Source organism: Schistocerca nitens, chromosome 1 (assembly GCF_023898315.1).
Source record: "Schistocerca nitens isolate TAMUIC-IGC-003100 chromosome 1, iqSchNite1.1, whole genome shotgun sequence".
NCBI lineage: Eukaryota > Metazoa > Arthropoda > Insecta > Orthoptera > Acrididae > Schistocerca > Schistocerca nitens.
In genome coordinates, this window is record NC_064614.1 from 219,311,470 (window position 1) to 219,328,389 (window position 16,920).

Consider the following 16,920-nt stretch of genomic DNA (forward strand, 5'->3'; position numbering starts at 1 on the left):
GTGCGGCGAACTTTGGCGTTAATGGGCAATGGCAGCAGACGACCGACGTGAGTGCCTTTGCTAACAGCATGAAATCGCCTGCAGCGCCTCCCCTGGGCTCGTAACCTTGTCGGTTGGGCCTTAGACGATTGGAAAACCATGGCCTGATCAGGTGAGTCCCGATTTCAGGTGGTACGAGCTGATGGTACGGTTCGAGTGTGGCGCAGACCTCATGAAGTTATATACCGAATTTGTCAAAAAGGCACTGTGCAAATCTGGTGGTGGCTGCATAATGGTGTAGGCTGTGTACACATAGAATAGATTGGATCCTCTGGTCCAACTGTGCCGATAATTGACAGGAAACGGTTACTTTCGGCTACTTGGACACGTTTTGCAGCCATTCATGAACTTCATGTTCCCAAACAATGGTGGGATTTTTATAGATAACAATGCGGTATGTCACCGGGTCACAGCTGTTTGTGATTGGTTTGAAGAACATTTTGGACAATGCGAGCGAATGATTTGGCCGCTCAGATCGCCCGACATGAATCCCATCGAAGATTTTTGGACATGCTGGAGAGGTCAGTTCGTTTACATCATCATCCTGCACCGCCAACACTTTCGCAGTTATGGATGACTAGAGAGACAGCATGGCTCACTCATTCTGCAGGGGATTTCCAACGACTAGCTGAGTCCGTCACGTAGAGTTGCTGCACTTCGTTGGGCAGGTGGTGATTCGACACGATATTAGGTGTCGCCTTCGTGGGTTCCTGCTTGAAAGAAAATAACTAACGAAACTAACGATGGTAGTTACACCACCAAATTTCATTGCTATAATGATAGTTACTGACACATTACTCGTTTTTGTCACTCATTATTTAGTATGGGCATATTAGTAAAAACCGTAAGAGAGGGACATGGAGCTGTTTTCACTCTCACGTGCCGCAAACAACGGCTAACGAAAAAAAGCCACACTGTGCGACAGTCCAAAATTTCGATATTTGGTAGATCCGTTAAGATAAACTTTCACCCGTTCTCGTATTTCGCTTTATGATCAGGTTCCCTACGTGTTTGTGACCACTAAATAATCATCATTTTCAGCACAAAAGTTACTTGCCGTATCAAAGTCGGTTCAGTCACTGTGTTGCACCAGTTTCTGCAGAGTAGTTATTACATGTGATCCTGGACATTTTCCCGGCCTATAGGGTATTGCGTCAAGTTTCGGGATTGCAGCCGGACTTCCTGCCACAATATTTTGGCTGACAACAATTCAACCGTCTTCAGGTGATTGTATTGCACTGGAGATTGCTATTTCACATAGCTACATATATAGCTAAAATTTACGCGAAGATGTATGCTCAGAGGCACCCGCTACATGAGTGACATATGTCGAGTTCGCGTCCTCGTCGCATATTGCTTCATTTATGGCCTACAGGCGCATGCGTAATTCGATAGTACATGCGCGCGCTGGTGGCGGAATTTGCGATAGCGGAATTAAGATTTAGATGTCAAAATTAAGGGAATTAAATGTCCCCAGTCGTGTCACTGGTCAGAAAGTTTTCTCTCTGAAGACAAATAAGGAATCATCAGGTTCCACGCCTTATCCAGTTGAAAGTCGCCATCACTGTTCGTAAGATGTAACGCTAAACGTATTTCCAACGATACATTAGTATCTGATTCCCACAACAATCTCGCCGAGGCCAAGATTTCTGTGGTAGAATAATCCATGGAATGCCCTTCGGAGATAAAGTGCTCGGTTATGGCCGACGAATTCCACAGAATACCTTGCCAGTGCGCCAAAGCCTACACTGGTCAGATGACACGCACAATTTTTGCATTTCTCTGCGCATTGTGTCCCCACAGGAAATTCCATGGATTATTTTGTTACGGAAGTCTCGGCCTCGACGAGATTCTTCTGGATTCAATTATGAGGGAATTGTTGGAAATACGTTTAGCGCAAGATCGTATTAAATGTGATGGCCACTGTCAACTGGATAAGACTTCGAACCAATCATTAATTGCTTCAGAAAGATAACATTTTATGGCCAATGACACGCCCAGCACCATTTAATTTTATTAATGTTGACATCTAAATTTTAACTCCGAGAATGCGCATTCAGACAGCAAGCGCGCATGTAGAATCACATTACGCATGCGCCTGCGCGCCACAAATGGGACAACATTCGAAGAGGACGCGAAACTCGAAAGAGGACGCTCGTGTAGCGGCTGCCTTTGCGATTGCGTCTTGGCGCAATTTTTTTTTTTTCTATAAAGGTAGTGATGTGAACTAACAATCAACTGGTCAAAACATTCACCTGAAGAATGCTGAATGGTTGTCAGCCGAAACGTCGAGGCAAGAAGTCGACGTTATGTGGTCGCAATCGCGGAACTCTGTGGAATAATTATCACTTGTTGAAACCCTGTCTGGGATTTTGAAACCAGTTTTTGGACTCTCTCTCTCTCTCTCTCTCTCTCTCTCTCTCTCTCTCTCTCTCTCTTTCATATATCTAGAGACATGTATAAAATGGATGTTCGAGATAAACAGCCGTATCAGCAGTTCCAACAGGCGGCCATTGTTGTGTTGCAGGCAGGAGACGCGCGCCGCCGCAGGCCCGGCCGGCTGTAGGGCGGCAACACCCCTGCAGGATGCCGCCCCCGCTCGCCACCATAGTGCTAGTCGTCTCTACCGTCCTCAGCATAGCGGGTGAGTAAAGTGCAGCGTGTTCACCGTGCACATCTACCGCAGGGGTTAGCAAATGGCTTGTAATTTGTTCCTGCACAATCTCCCGACATAAGGGCAAGACGGAAGTGTTTTATGACCGATCAAGTCCTTTACTCTGAAGCGAGTAAGAGCGCAGTCCCTCGTATTTTAGAGCTTCCGGCCTGACCTTTTTTTATTTTTTGGTTTAGTAGAACTGCTCCAAATTTAGGTTTATGTCGGGATATAACTTCTGACACGCAAGGCAAACTGCTCGCACAGAGTCGTTGCAACAATAACAGTGGTGCAGTTAATTTCCCCCTCACTTCTCCTGCATGTCGAGAAGTCAGATGTGGAGGCATGGTCTGTTTTTGACCTCGAAAATGAATCAAATGCTACAGGTATCGGAATCAGAATCACAGAGCAAATAGTCCGGGCCTGATTTGTTGGCAGTCCATTTTCTTTAGTGGAAGTTCGTCATGAACAGTAACAATTGTTCAGCTTACAAATGTATTTACTGATCTGATATTATATACAGGGTGTCCAAAAAAAGACAAGCTTTAGGGACAGGTTTCTTACACCAAAACAAGGGTAAAATCTAGTAAATATGAGCTCTGAATGCTACGAGCTCTTGTATCTTCAATACTATGACAAAGATCTCTTCTACTGCAAGGACTTCCGTATTTTGGGAGGAGGTAGTATAAACCAAACCAAGAAAAAAGTCTATTAAATGTGGGATTTGAAATGCATACCTTAAGACTACGAGCACTTGTTTACCTTTGGTAGTGTGAAACACATCCCCTTCGACTGAACAAGTGGTTATGGCTCGTAAGGTATGCATTTTAAAGACCAAGTTGACGAGACTTTTTATCTTGTTTTCGTCCTTACTTCCTCCTCCCAAAATATGGAAAGCAAAGATCTTGACGTAGAAGAGATATATTACATAGTATCAAACATGAAATGATGCCAGATGGGCTTTGAACGTCCCTCGCCTTGTTTTTGACTTAAGTAATGTTAGAACCGAATAAGAGATTAGGTCAGTCATTATTTCCTCGATCATTCGTAAATTGGAGAGCAAAAGCTGCGATAAAATGTGCGAACTGTCAGTGGTAGTTTCGTGGATACGCGGGAAGTCTTTTGGTGCTACTTTCGTCCAAATCGATCTGTTATCTATCTTTAAAAGCTAAAACATGATGTCGATAGCAATGGCGCTGTAAAAGGAAGCGGAAAGAACAACAGCCCTTGCCAAGTGACGTATTTTCAATCCAGTTTGAATTGGAGCACTGTTTCCTCAGAAGGTCAAATAGACTTCCGTACCCGCTTCGCTCCCGTTAAGCGTTAACGATCCACTGTCCCACGACGGCGCAGAACGCGACTGAAAGCCGCACAGTGTTTCCCAGAGGCGCCGACCCTTCGTTAGTGGCGGCCCGCAATCTGGCATGTGAATCTGACAGCTTGCTCCAAGCCGGTGGCCAATAAAAGCATTTCATCTCCAAACTGACGGCTGCTCAGCGTGAAACCTCGTGGATGGCCCATATCCCCCGCGTAACACCCATGGTTCAAGGTCGCCAATTCGGGACTCTTTGAGAAGTGCTGTTGCTACCGAAGTGACTGACCTGTAGACATTTTAGTATCTTTATTGTCTGTTCTGCGTTTTGTCAGTCGCTGAGGGCTGTAAGAAAACGATTAAAAGCATTGTTACAGAGCAAACACATTATTAACACTGAATTGGTGCTAATAACAGCGCAGCATTGTCGTGTGGAGGAACACATACAGGAAAAAAATTAAAAATTTTGACATGCTGAAAATTTACTTCGAATCCTGTGGAGAGTAAAAACGTGTTAAAAAAGTTGTGCGATTCAAAGATTTTCAAACTCTTTGCATCAGTCTATATAACACCTATATTCTGATATCGGAATAAGAGGTTTCGTACTTAACGTAATCTTTGTGTTAGGTGTAGTTGTTTGTGGCCATTATTTCAAACACATGAAATGTATTCGCAGTTGCGAATATGTACGACCATCAGTTGTATAAGGTTACGATGACAATGAAAAATTGCGACTGACCGGGACTCGAACCCAGATTCCCCGTGTATCGCTAGCTGTCGCCTTGCCATTAGGCTATGCACTATTCACGGCCAGACCCAATGTTCCATATGTCGTCAGCCATGTGTCTACAACGGGGACGTTCGTTATACATATTCCCATACAGGAGACACACTTAAATTCAAAGCCCTACTTCTAAGCAACACAGACTCTGCAATATCGTATTATCTTAAACTGTTATATTTTAACACTCTGAAATATAATATTGGAATCCTTTCTCTAAATTTGTTACGATAATATAAAATAGTAAACGAGAATTGGTAACTTCATTCGCAGAGGCTGCCGTATTGTTATAGAACGCAGGAATCCGCTGCAGATGTAGCTATCGGCATACTCTTAGTTAATACAGTTACCGTAAAGTTAACGCCGACATTTATACATCTTAATACTCGCTTTCTTCATGACAATTCACTTGGCTATGCGTACAGATCTGGGCCAGTTGTCTACTTACCACATTCTATTTCAGTTCATTAGTTTTACGTGACCTTTGTCGATTCTTGGTCGTGAACTGCCGCCTTCAAGTAACAGCGATTCTAACAAAGAGAAACAGTAAGTAAAAGGGCATGACGAAAGATTACAGTAGACAGTAAGTGGAACACAGAATAACCGTTCAGCCTCTGCTCATTAGCTGGCGCTCTGATCTTCGGCAGGTTTCCAGGTAATCCATTCTATTATTTAAGACCCCATCTATGCTTGAGGTAGTTCACGAGTACACAAATTTCTGTGACGTCCTCTTTCGATAAAGCAGAATTGTTCGATAACACGGTGGCTTGTTTCCCGTAGTTACAAACATACTTTGTTGGAAACAGAAACAGCATCGGCAATTTGGAGGTAAACTTTGGAGACAGATTGATTACCGATAAAAGTGCGGGTAATGGCTTAAGTAACCTGGTGAATCTACGGTTGTTACCTGTTTGTCCTTGTCATACGACGTCTCAGGAGTAGGACGGGAGCGGTACAGTTAATCGGTTGTCCTACAGTGGACGATTTTTCCTGTGTTCAAAATGTGTGTGAACGAACATGATTAGCTCTTCTCAGTGTTAGTTTCCCGCATCAAGGATGCGATTTGAGAGATCGGCATCTCTGCAATCCACTGTGAAGTGTATGGAGAGACCGCCGTTTCTAGTATACCACATACTACGGCTTCTTTCCGACCCATTCGCGAGGAGGGCAGGATGGATGATTGCTTCCATGCCCTAGTTTGCGGTGTAGTTACAATAATCTTCGCAGTCATCACAGAATCGATAGGTCGGATGTTGTTAGAGGGTCTTCAATACTGGTTCTTGAAGTTTCGATAGTAGGCTATCGCGATATAGTAGGCATCTATCTTCAAGCGTCTGTCGTCTATTTGATAGGCGCCATACGCATTGGAGCAGTATTTTACGAGTAATATTTCAGTGTGTGTTTACCAAATGATTACAAAGTGCAGCTACCTACGGAGGTCCAGTATGGGCTGTATTTATCATCGAAACTTGACAGATATGCTAATGCGTTAAAATGCAAAACTGATTTGCGCTGGAACTAATTGGTCCCAATTTTTGCCACCAGATGTAAACCTGGCGTTGTACAGCTTCTCTGGTGCTATTATTGAACAAATTGTGTGAGCGGCGATCAATAATATCAACATTGTGCCTTTATCATATATTTGATCTTTTCTGCCTACGTGCCGTTGCTAATCCACTACATATGGAAACATTTCTGTACGTCTTTGTTGCATTCACAGCACCAAATTTGTGCCTGGTGGCCAAAACTGTAACTAAATTTTTTCTCAGCGTAAATCGGTTCCGTATTAACGTAGTAAAATATCAACAAAGTTTCTCTGCCATACGATTACTACAGCCCACACTGGACCTCTATGACCATCTGCACTTTAATTATAACCATCTGCACTTTAATTATAACCATCTGCACTTTAATTATAACCATCTGCACTTTAATTATAACCATCTGGAAGATTGATTGCACTACCCCAGTAGTCTCCCAATGAACAGAAATGTCATGAGGTAAGTAACGGAACGGGTACTTCTTGTTTACAGTTAAATGAAAAAGGAAAGAATAGTGCGGCGGTAGCGCAGAGCTCATCATAATAGCTGATAGTTCGTGTATGATAAAGTTCTTCAGTCTTTATCGCTTTCGTAATAGCTTGCCACTGCTGGCATGTTTCTTAAATCAAAAGTTCGCAATGCCTTAAAAGAATCTCACCTACAACATTGTCTTGCACGACGTTCCAATAGTAAAATTAAGTTCTGTTTTAAAGAGTTCCTGCAATCTGCTGCGAAGAAGTGTTTGTGACCTCTGCAGTAACAGTTTCTCTTTCGTGGTTTAAGGCAGGTCAGTTGCAAACGTAGCAGTTGCAACGAGTGTCGCAAGTGTCTGACACTACGAACGGAAAGTTGCAGACTGCTGCAAGGTTGCGCGAACGCCTGCGTGAACTTGATTCGCATTCCGCGCGCGTCTTTCGGCGAAGGGCCCAGGAACTTGGTTACGCAATGGGCCGGCGAGAGCCGGATCCCGCGAGCACGCGCTCCAGCCGCCGGCGGTCCGTTCACTTTAATTCCAAGAATAGGCGTCGCTACCTGCCTAATGACTGGAAGGCGCGGCGCGGCGCCGGCGTCGAGCCGTCGTCTGCGTCTGCGGCGGCGGCGTCTTGAGCGTATGCCAAGACGGGCGGGCGTCGCGACGGAGGCGGGCGCGCCGCGGCGCGGCAGGGAACTAGGTCAGTGCTCTCTATCGTCTGGCCGCGGACCCCCAGCGGACCGCGCAAGCTCGCTGACATTTGGGACCGGCCGGGCCATAAAACGCGTCTCTCACTACGCCGGCTGACCGCGGCCAAGTTTAAACCCGGCGCTGGAATGCTGCACCTCGCGGCACGTCGCTGCCTTCGCTTGGCAACAAGTACCTGAAAATCTGCAATGCTGCTTGCTGCTTACTGCTTCTCGTTTAATACATCATTTGTACTCCACAAGCCAACGCACGACTTGTGGCAAAGAAAATGAAGTCTGTAAAAATCGTTTCCTACATCCTGCCCCATTCGTAAATGATGTGCGGATTGAGATATCCCCGACATCCGTCTGTTTAATTCTTTCTTTACAGTTTTACCCATACGACCATTACACAAGATCTCCCTCTCCAATTTCCCTCTGCCCCCCCCCCCCCCGCCCCAGCCAATTTCCCTCTGCCCCCCCCACCCCGGCCAATTTCCCTCTGCACCCCCTCCCCCGGCCAATTTCCCTCTGCACCCCCTCCCCCGGCCAATTTCCCTCTGCACCCCCTCCCCCGGCCAATTTCCCTCTGCACCCCCTCCCCCGGCCAATTTCCCTCTGCTCCCCCTCCCCCGGCCAATTTCCCTCTGGCCCCCCTCCCCCGGCCAATTTCCCTCTGCCCCCCCTCCCCCGGCCAATTTCCCTCTGCCCCCCCTCCCCCGGCCAATTTCCCTCTGCCCCCCCTCCCCCGGCCAATTTCCCTCTGCCCCCCCTCCCCCGGCCAATTTCCCTCTGCCCCCCCTCCCCCGGCCAATTTCCCTCTGCCCCCCCTCCCCCGGCCAATTTCCCTCTGCCCCCCCTCCCCCGGCCAATTTCCCTCTGCCCCCCCTCCCCCGGCCAATTTCCCTCTGCCCCCCCTCCCCCGGCCAATTTCCCTCTGCCCCCCTCCCCCGGCCAATTTCCCTCTGCCCCCCCTCCCCCGGCCAATTTCCCTCTGCCCCCCCTCCCCCGGCCAATTTCCCTCTGCCCCCCCTCTCCCCCGGCCAATTTCCCTCTGCCCCCCCTCTCCCCCGGCCAATTTCCCTCTGCCCCCCCTCTCCCCCGGCCAATTTCCCTCTGCCCCCCTCTCCCCCGGCCAATTTCCCTCTGCCCCCCTCTCCCCCGGCCAATTTCCCTCTGCCACCCCTCCCCCGGCCAATTTCCCTCTGCCCCCCCCCCCCCCCCCAATTCCTTCTTGGCACAGGTGCCATTCCAATTCATGCCGCTGTAGATATTGATAATGTTAAAAACCTACAGGAACTACTAAAGGTTTGTTTACTTCCATGAGTCAGTTAACTCTGTCATTCCATACTTCGGAAAAATACTGAGCTATCTACTTTCGAGGGATGTACCTCTTCCAGGAGACGTTGCAGTTACGTTTCTAAGATACATCCATCAGCCTGCAGTTGACTGTTACTATGCTGATTTGTTTAGCGCCGACAGATTCACTAATGGACATTGGAAATTTTAACACATACCAGAGCATGATAGCTGCAACCAAGACTAGCTCCTTGCTTGCTACGAAGTAACAACCAGATCGATTGACAGCTAACGGGCGAGTGAGTGCGTTAACCGGTGGCGTAGCTGCTGGCACGCGAAGGTGGGCTGTGAGAGCGGGTTTTATTTTGGGCGGCGCGCCGCTACTTTGTGGTTTACCTCCGAGAGGGTGGAACCTGGCAGTATGAAGGCTTCTCCGCTCGCGGTGCGTCTCCCGGCCACGGGCTCCGCGCATTGCGGTGCACGGCTTCGAGTTACACGCTGGTTTCCGGCTCGCCAATCTGCGCGCCGAGGCACGCCCTGGCGCAATCCTCAGTGCGGTATCAAGTTGCCGCTGTGTATCAAGCGGCCACCGCCGCCCTAGGCCTTGTACTTTCATTATCTCGTGAGTTGCGGCCGTGGCCGTTGCGATACGCCTTCAACACCTGAATCTACTTACGTGTATTCAGCAAGCTTCTGTGCAGTGCATGGCTGATGGTACCTTGGGACATAATGTCCTCCCACGCTAACACCATTGCGCAACAAGAGTGGCGCGTTGTCAGAAAAGAGCACACGTTCCTGGATTCCTGTGGGCACAGTACAAATAATACGTGCATCACTGTGTGCGACTGAATGGCACGGCAAGTGGAAACGTACATCAAAGCCGAAGTACGCGATATTTCGATTCTGGTGGGCGAAAAGAATTGCACACAGATTCAGCGTGAAATTCTATAGATTTGTGGACCAAGTGCAGTATCACATCCTGTGTCAACGGTGTCAATGGTGTCAACGATTTTATTAGGCTGCTCGTATGTGGGTGACGCTGATGGGGAAGCCCAAATCGTGAACCATGCGGTTCCCATTTTTTTTTTCCGGAAGCTGACAGAACATCCGAACGGAAAGAGCTTTTTCGACAAAGAGGATGTTCACACAGCGGTTCTCGAATGGCTCCCTGATCAAGAAGCGGATTTCCGTTATTGAAGAACTGAACGGTTGGTATAATGTTGTTTAGAAACTTGGTGACTGTGTTGGAAAGTAGTGTCATGTATCTGTGTCACTTTGAAGTGTAATGCAGCATTCAGTGAAAGTTGATTGGCAGCGGTGTGCGCACGCGCGTATGTAAGAGGGCTATATCTGTGAAGGTGTCGTGTTAACTACCGTAGGGAATATTTGTCAGCAGTTAATTGCAACAGACACATACGCTAAAATCAGTGAAGGTACTTCTTGCCCACTGTATACTTAGCTATACAGAAGCTGTTCGGACCTTTTAGCACCATACTGTATGAATAATGACGGTTAATAGCAAGATGTGCGGTTTGAGAATGGACGTGTCAGCCCGAAACCTGTAACCAGTAGAGCTGAATTTTATATCGGTGCACCTGAGACGGCATGAGGGGAGAAGAGAGACTTGTCATTATGGCTTCGTATGTACCTTCTATCTTATTCTCACAACCGCGTGTGATGTACATGATGGTGGCAGCAGAATTATAGCACATCTTTACTCGAATACTGGTTCTACGGGTTCTTTAAATGTACGTAACGGAGTTCTGCGAGAACTACGCCACATTTATCCAATGATTCTCATTTAAGTTTCCCCGAACATCTCAGTTAATTTTATTCGTGGGCGTTACAGAACAGTTACGATCCTAGCAGCACGTTCGATGAATTCTTAGGAAACCTCTTATCATCCCTGCTTGATACGCATTCCAAACACCGAAGTAATACTCTAAGAATTGGTCGCATTAGCGTTTTGGCTGCGAATTACTTTAAGATGCCCTGCATTTTCCCAGAACCCTTCCAACAAATTTAACTCCGTCATTCGCTTTCATTGCAAAGAATGAAATGATTATTCTCACCTTCCCTGTGTGTTTCGTTCACTGATTTCGTTTTCAAAGTGTTGTAAACACGATCGTTTTTACTTCATACGATGGCCTTGCATCAACTGTGACCACATTTGCTTGAAGTATAATAGGGACAAATCTACTTTCTGATAACTGTACAGTCCGTAAAATATTTCCTGTGTAGCATAAACAGTAATAGTTAAAGTATAATTGTAGGCATATGAAATAGCAACATGCGTTAGGTATACTGCACTTGTCAACTATAGCAACTTACAACCTTTTCAGAATCTATATATTTTTGATCCAGCAGCCATTATGAATTAACACTTAGGAATTACAGGTGGCTTAGGCCAGAGCATCTCATTTGCAAGCAGAAGACCTGGGTTCGAGTCCCGGTCCGGCACCAATTTTCAACTATCCCCATATTTTCAATCAGTACCCACTCGCAGCCAATGTCTGTAATTCCTGTGTGTGTGTGTGTGTGTGTGTGTGTGTGTGTGTGTGTGTGTGTGTGTGTTCAGAATCGTTACCACACTTAACTACAAATTGATCCTGCGGAGCATATGTCGTCACATGCGTTTGTGGTAGTGTGCGGACTAAAGTTGTGCGTATCCAAACGCAATCGCATTCTCTCCCACGCTCCAAAGCCCCTGAGAAGAAATGTGTTATCGGAACGGCCTGCCAGTGTTTGCGCTGGGCGGTTGTTTAGGTGGCGAGGCGACGGTCCGGGCAAACACTTGCCGCGGCGCCTATGAACCTAGTGCGAACCTCTCCCACAGCGCAGCTCTTAACAGCCTGACGCACCACTACTGTTGGCAACACTGGAGTCACCACCTCAACTGTGCGGTTTCATATCATCTTCCAGTTATTACAGAAGTTCTCGTTTACGTTTACACTCGGTAGTAGGTGCAACTGGTTTTATTAATGTTCTCTGTCATGTATCTGTTGGGAACTGAGATGGGGCAAATACTGCCTGGTTTCGTGCTCCATTCACATGTTAATCAAGAATGAGCAAGACTGCACTCCCGGTTACAAATCGAGGTAATCGTTTCATTGTATAAAGTTGACAATCAATTATCTCTAGACATGTCATTGTCTGAAATGAAATGCTCTGTCGATGGGCTTCGCATTGCTTAACAGGAAGCCACCAGACACTACACTTAGCCATCGATTTACATAGAGGTTCCCTAGGTTTCCTGACAAGTAGAGACAGATTCGTGTCTGTTGAAGAAGTGTGAAGGAGAGTGAAAAAGTGAATATTTCACGATGTTATATAATGGTTTAATGTTTTCGGAAGAGAACTGGAGTTTTAATCAGTGTATACAATTTTTTTTTTCTCTGAAAAGGTTAATTGCTCTTACTTCCTTGCCTTATTGAACAATGTTTATAGTAACAAAATAAACACTCTCCTTCCGCCCTTCATTTCAGTCTAACAGAATCGGTTCATTTTTTATTGCAGGCGAATGATAGGGTGATTTCCACCTGTACATCATGGTTTGAAGTTCTCGCTCTCCTTGTCCAAAAACCTATAAATGAAATACTTTCTTAAAATAATAATAATAATAATAATAATAATAATAATAATAATAATAATAATAATAATGTTTTTTGAGTATAATTTTAATTTCAACAGAAACACACAATGTATTGCACTTAGAATGTCTGAGGGCAAAAATTGTGATAATAGACTGAAATAAGTGTAGTTTACTCTTTACAATTTATCATATACGTTAAATTATAGCGATGCTTACACCCAAACCTCCAGATGTCAATGACTCAGATCGGTACCAAACACCGTACCTATCAACACAACTGTACTCCATAGGTTTCTACTTTCGATTAACGAAGCGAAAGCAGGCTGCCAAAAGAACACTGCTACAAACTCCGAAACGCCCTTTTACATGTCAGAAAAATGTTCTCCCGCATAATTTCACGTGTAAACTGTTAAAAAAATAGTTATCAATGGATTTCGAACTCTGGACCTTTAGTACGACGATATTACGCTCTAACAACTCACCAAACAGAGATCTTCACATTAACAGCTCACATATACGCTTTTTCTGTACTCCGTAGTTGTGGTGTTACTTTTAATTATCGTTTACGCATGTTGTACTGGACGACAGCACACAGCGCGAACTAAATCGATGTTTTAGTTGATACTCTATCGACACACAACGTTTGGTACCGATCTGAGTGTCTGACATCTGGAGGTTTGGGTGTTAGAGAAATCCAAAATAAACTTGATATTACTAACACGTATTAGTGTGTGCACCTCAGATATTTGGTCTGTCGTCAATAACTTTATTGGAATTCGTCCCGTTCAGTGTTTGTCTCGCCAGTAGATAATCTGATACATACTGTCATTTCACCGCGTCCTCGCAGCGTAACAAATAGCTGCCTTATCTGATTGGAATCGCCTGCCACTGTTGGCCTTGTGCTTACTGTTCACTCTAAACAAAAAATACACTGCTCTACTCAGCGGTTTAGAGCCCCGAAAGTCTACGGACGTGGAAATTCTATTCTAAATCTTAATTCGTGGCACATGGCTTAAATTATTTTAAGACATCTTTGGCCAGGATAGTGTAGGTGACTACGAAATGATGCACGGTAGTTAAGAGTTTTGGCTTCCCAAGTTTTCAGGCTTAGTATCCTGGCGATGTCACTCGTCGTCGTTATTGGGTTACTGGTGTACTGACAACAAAATAGTTGACTGCAACGACGAGAATGAGATAGAGGTGGCACGTCGTCGAATATTGTGCCACACACGCAGGAAATAGCATCCGGCTGCACTCCCGCGAATACTTGTCAGTAATTAAGAGATTATGTATCACTTGTTTCTGAACTGAAAACGAAGCACGTCGAGGAAGTAGCTCGACGCAATAGAGAAGTAGCATAACGACGGTTGTGGTGGTAGTCTTCGTCGTCGTCTGCCGAGAACATACTCGTGTCTGACGAGCACTTACGGGCAACTCGAGTAGCGGAGACGGGGCGTACAGAGAGAATGGGGCGGCACGGCTGTAAGGCGCCGGGGATATGTATCGGAATGCCGACTTGGCTGTATTGGAACTTCCTGAATCGTCTCGCCGCCGTCCCCGACGCAGCCACGTCTATTTCTAGCGGCCGGCAGCCGGGCGGACCGCGCCGGGGTCTCGAGACAAGGTCGTCTCTAGGACTAGGATACACTGCACCCGCCAGGTCACACGTTTCTAGACGCTCCGCCCGCCCCACATCCGGCATCCTCTCCGTCTGCACTCGTCCTATCGTTAGCGCCGGTCTAATTCTGTGCCGCTATACGCAGCGTGTAAACACGGACCGACCCTGTTCCCGCCGGTACTGCGTTTTTCGCCTTCCACAGGTGGTAGTATTGTTCCCCGAGACAATTTACGAGACAACAGTGCGTACAATTTCAAATACTGAGCAGCTTATATATTCAGAACTCTTGACACTTAGCGGAGCATATTTGAAGAACGTATAAAATGCGCAGGGTGTTTCAAAATTCATGTTACACAATTCTAGAGGTTGTAGAAGCAGCTTCATCTAAGTTTTATATAGGAATCCGTGTCCCGAAACGTCATCCAATGATGCCACAGAGCATGAAAGTTACAGGCGCTGGCGCCTGTGAATGTATGTAGATACAAGGGGATTCAGTGAGGTTATAAACGTTCTAGGATGGTGGAGAAGGATAAATGTATCAGTTGGGAGGTAAGGGTCCCGGCACTGGAAACGAACGAGTCGAGAGTGATAAGCGAAAACATTTTTGATACTTCAGACAGTGGAGTACATGTGTTGGTATTGCTGTTGCTAAGATTGTAGGGCAGGCAACCTTCAGATGTGGTAGTATAGACGAAAACAAGAAAAAAACGTCCAGTAAGTATGTTCTCTAAAATGCATCCCTTAGGAGCTATGAGCACTAATTCAGTAGTGGAGATGTTTCGCAGTAGCGAAGATGACCAAGTACTCTAGCTCCTCAGGTATGCTTTTTAGAGCATATATTTACTGGACGTTTTTTTTTATGAAAGTTACCTACCCTACAATTCTGACAACATTGCCAGTACACGTATTTCCCTGTAGACAGTATCAGAAAAATTTACGCTTATAACTTCAGACTCGTTCGTTTCCGGTACAGGGAACCTTACCTCAGGTTGATACATTTACACTTCTCCATCATGTTTGTGACGTCATCATGGAATCTGAATACATACATTACAGGTGCCGGCGCTTGTAACTTTGACGCTCTGTAGCGTCGTTGGATGACGATTCCTGACATGGCTTCCGATCTAAAAGTTGATGTACTAAGTCCCTTCTACAAATCTTCAGAAGTGGTACGTGATTGTTAAACAGCCTGCATAGTACAACAGAGAGAACATTGCAAAGAGTGTAGTGGAAAGCCGTTATAAATTTCCCCTCCAAAAGACTTTGTTTGTACATTTGTGGCATAACAGCTGTTCGTTTTTAACCGTCTCAGTAGCGTTATTTTCACTTCCCAGAGTAGGAAACAGTATACTGGTGGAAGGGAAGTAGTGAAGGCGGGTCAGGGGTCGCGTTCGGATAGCTGTGTCAATAGCCCACTTGCCCTCGAAACGGAAAGGTTCCCGGTTAGAGTCTCTCTCCGCCGCACAGTTTCATACTGCCAGGAAGATAAAAAGGAACTCGCTTAGCCTAGGTCTAACGCAACTGAAACACTACAATCTGGAATATTTGCACGGCATATTGGGGAAAAACTTAGGACATTGAACATTTTTTTGTGTGTCTTCATTGCGAACCAAATACGGTCGCCAATAAGAGACTTCGTTTCCTACATTGCATTGAATTTGGAATGGGAGATACAGAATAGTCAGATCAGTCAAACCATTGTGGAACGAGAGAGACCAATGCATTTCCTGGAATTGACGACATAAGCGTGCGTGCTTCCATCTGTAGCTTTGGACAAGATAATCCCGTTACATCTCACAGTGACTAAACCAGTTATTGTTTGAATGAATCTGACCTATATAAAACACTAAAAATGGTGATCGCCGTTATAAGCAACCATCACTTCTGCAAGCACCAGCAGCAGTGGCATTACTATCAGACCTCCCAATGACTATGGCTTGTGGCTACGATCGGCAGGCGGGATTACTTGATCGCGTGTGACGAGATGAAGGAAGAGCGGACGGTTAGCAACCTAAAGGAGGACGGAAGTGACCCCCTCCCCCTATGGCGCACTATCGAAGACGCGCTGTTGTGTCACGTTGTTCCACGTGGCAGTTGCGTCCCCCGTGAAGGCTGTCTCCCGTGCCGCGCTACTCCACGTGGCAATTGCGCTCGCATCTGACTCGGAGCCGCTCGCGCCCGGTACAGACAGAAATACTCGGGCGTCTCCGGCGCTCGCTCGCTGAATGAATGAGCCGGCCGGCGCAGCCGTAGCCGCTACACCCTGTGCCAAACACATCGTCCCAGCTGTCACGGGTTTCTCGCGGTCTCCACGTGGCCGCGCCGCGGCGGCGTTTAAAGAGCCGGCCTGATCCGCCAGTCACGCCGCCAGATTGTATTCCCGGTGTACGGTTTCACTTCACAGAAGGCCACTGTAACAGGTGGACGATCTCGCGCCCTGCGCCGCGCCGCGCTCCAACGGAAACACCAGCCGCCACGGCAAATTAACCTTTTTTATCCTTTCTCGGAATTACGAAAATAAGACACCTGTTTTTGTGACAATGCCGACTCTGAGTGTCGTTAGCGTCTTGTAACCGATAACTGCTGAGAGAGAGGAGAGAGAGAAAGAGAGAGAGAGAAAAGAAGAAATGATTCCGAACAATGATTACTTTTCTTAAAGGACAAAACTCATTTGTGTGTGTGTGTGTGTGTGTGTGTGTGTGTGTGTGTGTGTGATGGGGGTTCGTTTAAATTTCCTCCGTAGATCATCTCGTTAAAGGTGATGGCAAGGTGCTAGAACATGGCGACCTCGAGGAACATTGTCATCCCAATAAAGCATGGACTGAGTTTGCTATTTGATGGCAATAAGAACTGATACAACCGTCCTCGCCCTGTGGGCGTAGCTATTCAACTAAACGTACGTTTCCAATAGTGGTCCCTTTTTCTCA

At 46.3% G+C, this 16,920-nt stretch overlaps 1 protein-coding gene across 3 annotated transcripts in view; it reads left to right on the forward strand.

The window, feature by feature from the left end:
* Window positions 1-16,920, forward strand: part of LOC126246060 (protein spitz-like) — a 624,919-nt gene that overhangs the window by 546,201 nt on the left and 61,798 nt on the right. For all 3 annotated transcript variants that reach the window (XM_049948367.1, XM_049948368.1, XM_049948366.1), the window contains one exon: window positions 2,567-2,683. In XM_049948367.1, the coding sequence (XP_049804324.1) occupies window positions 2,626-2,683 (58 nt within the window). In that variant the 5' untranslated portion in view covers window positions 2,567-2,625. The remainder of the gene's footprint in view (window positions 1-2,566; window positions 2,684-16,920) is intronic.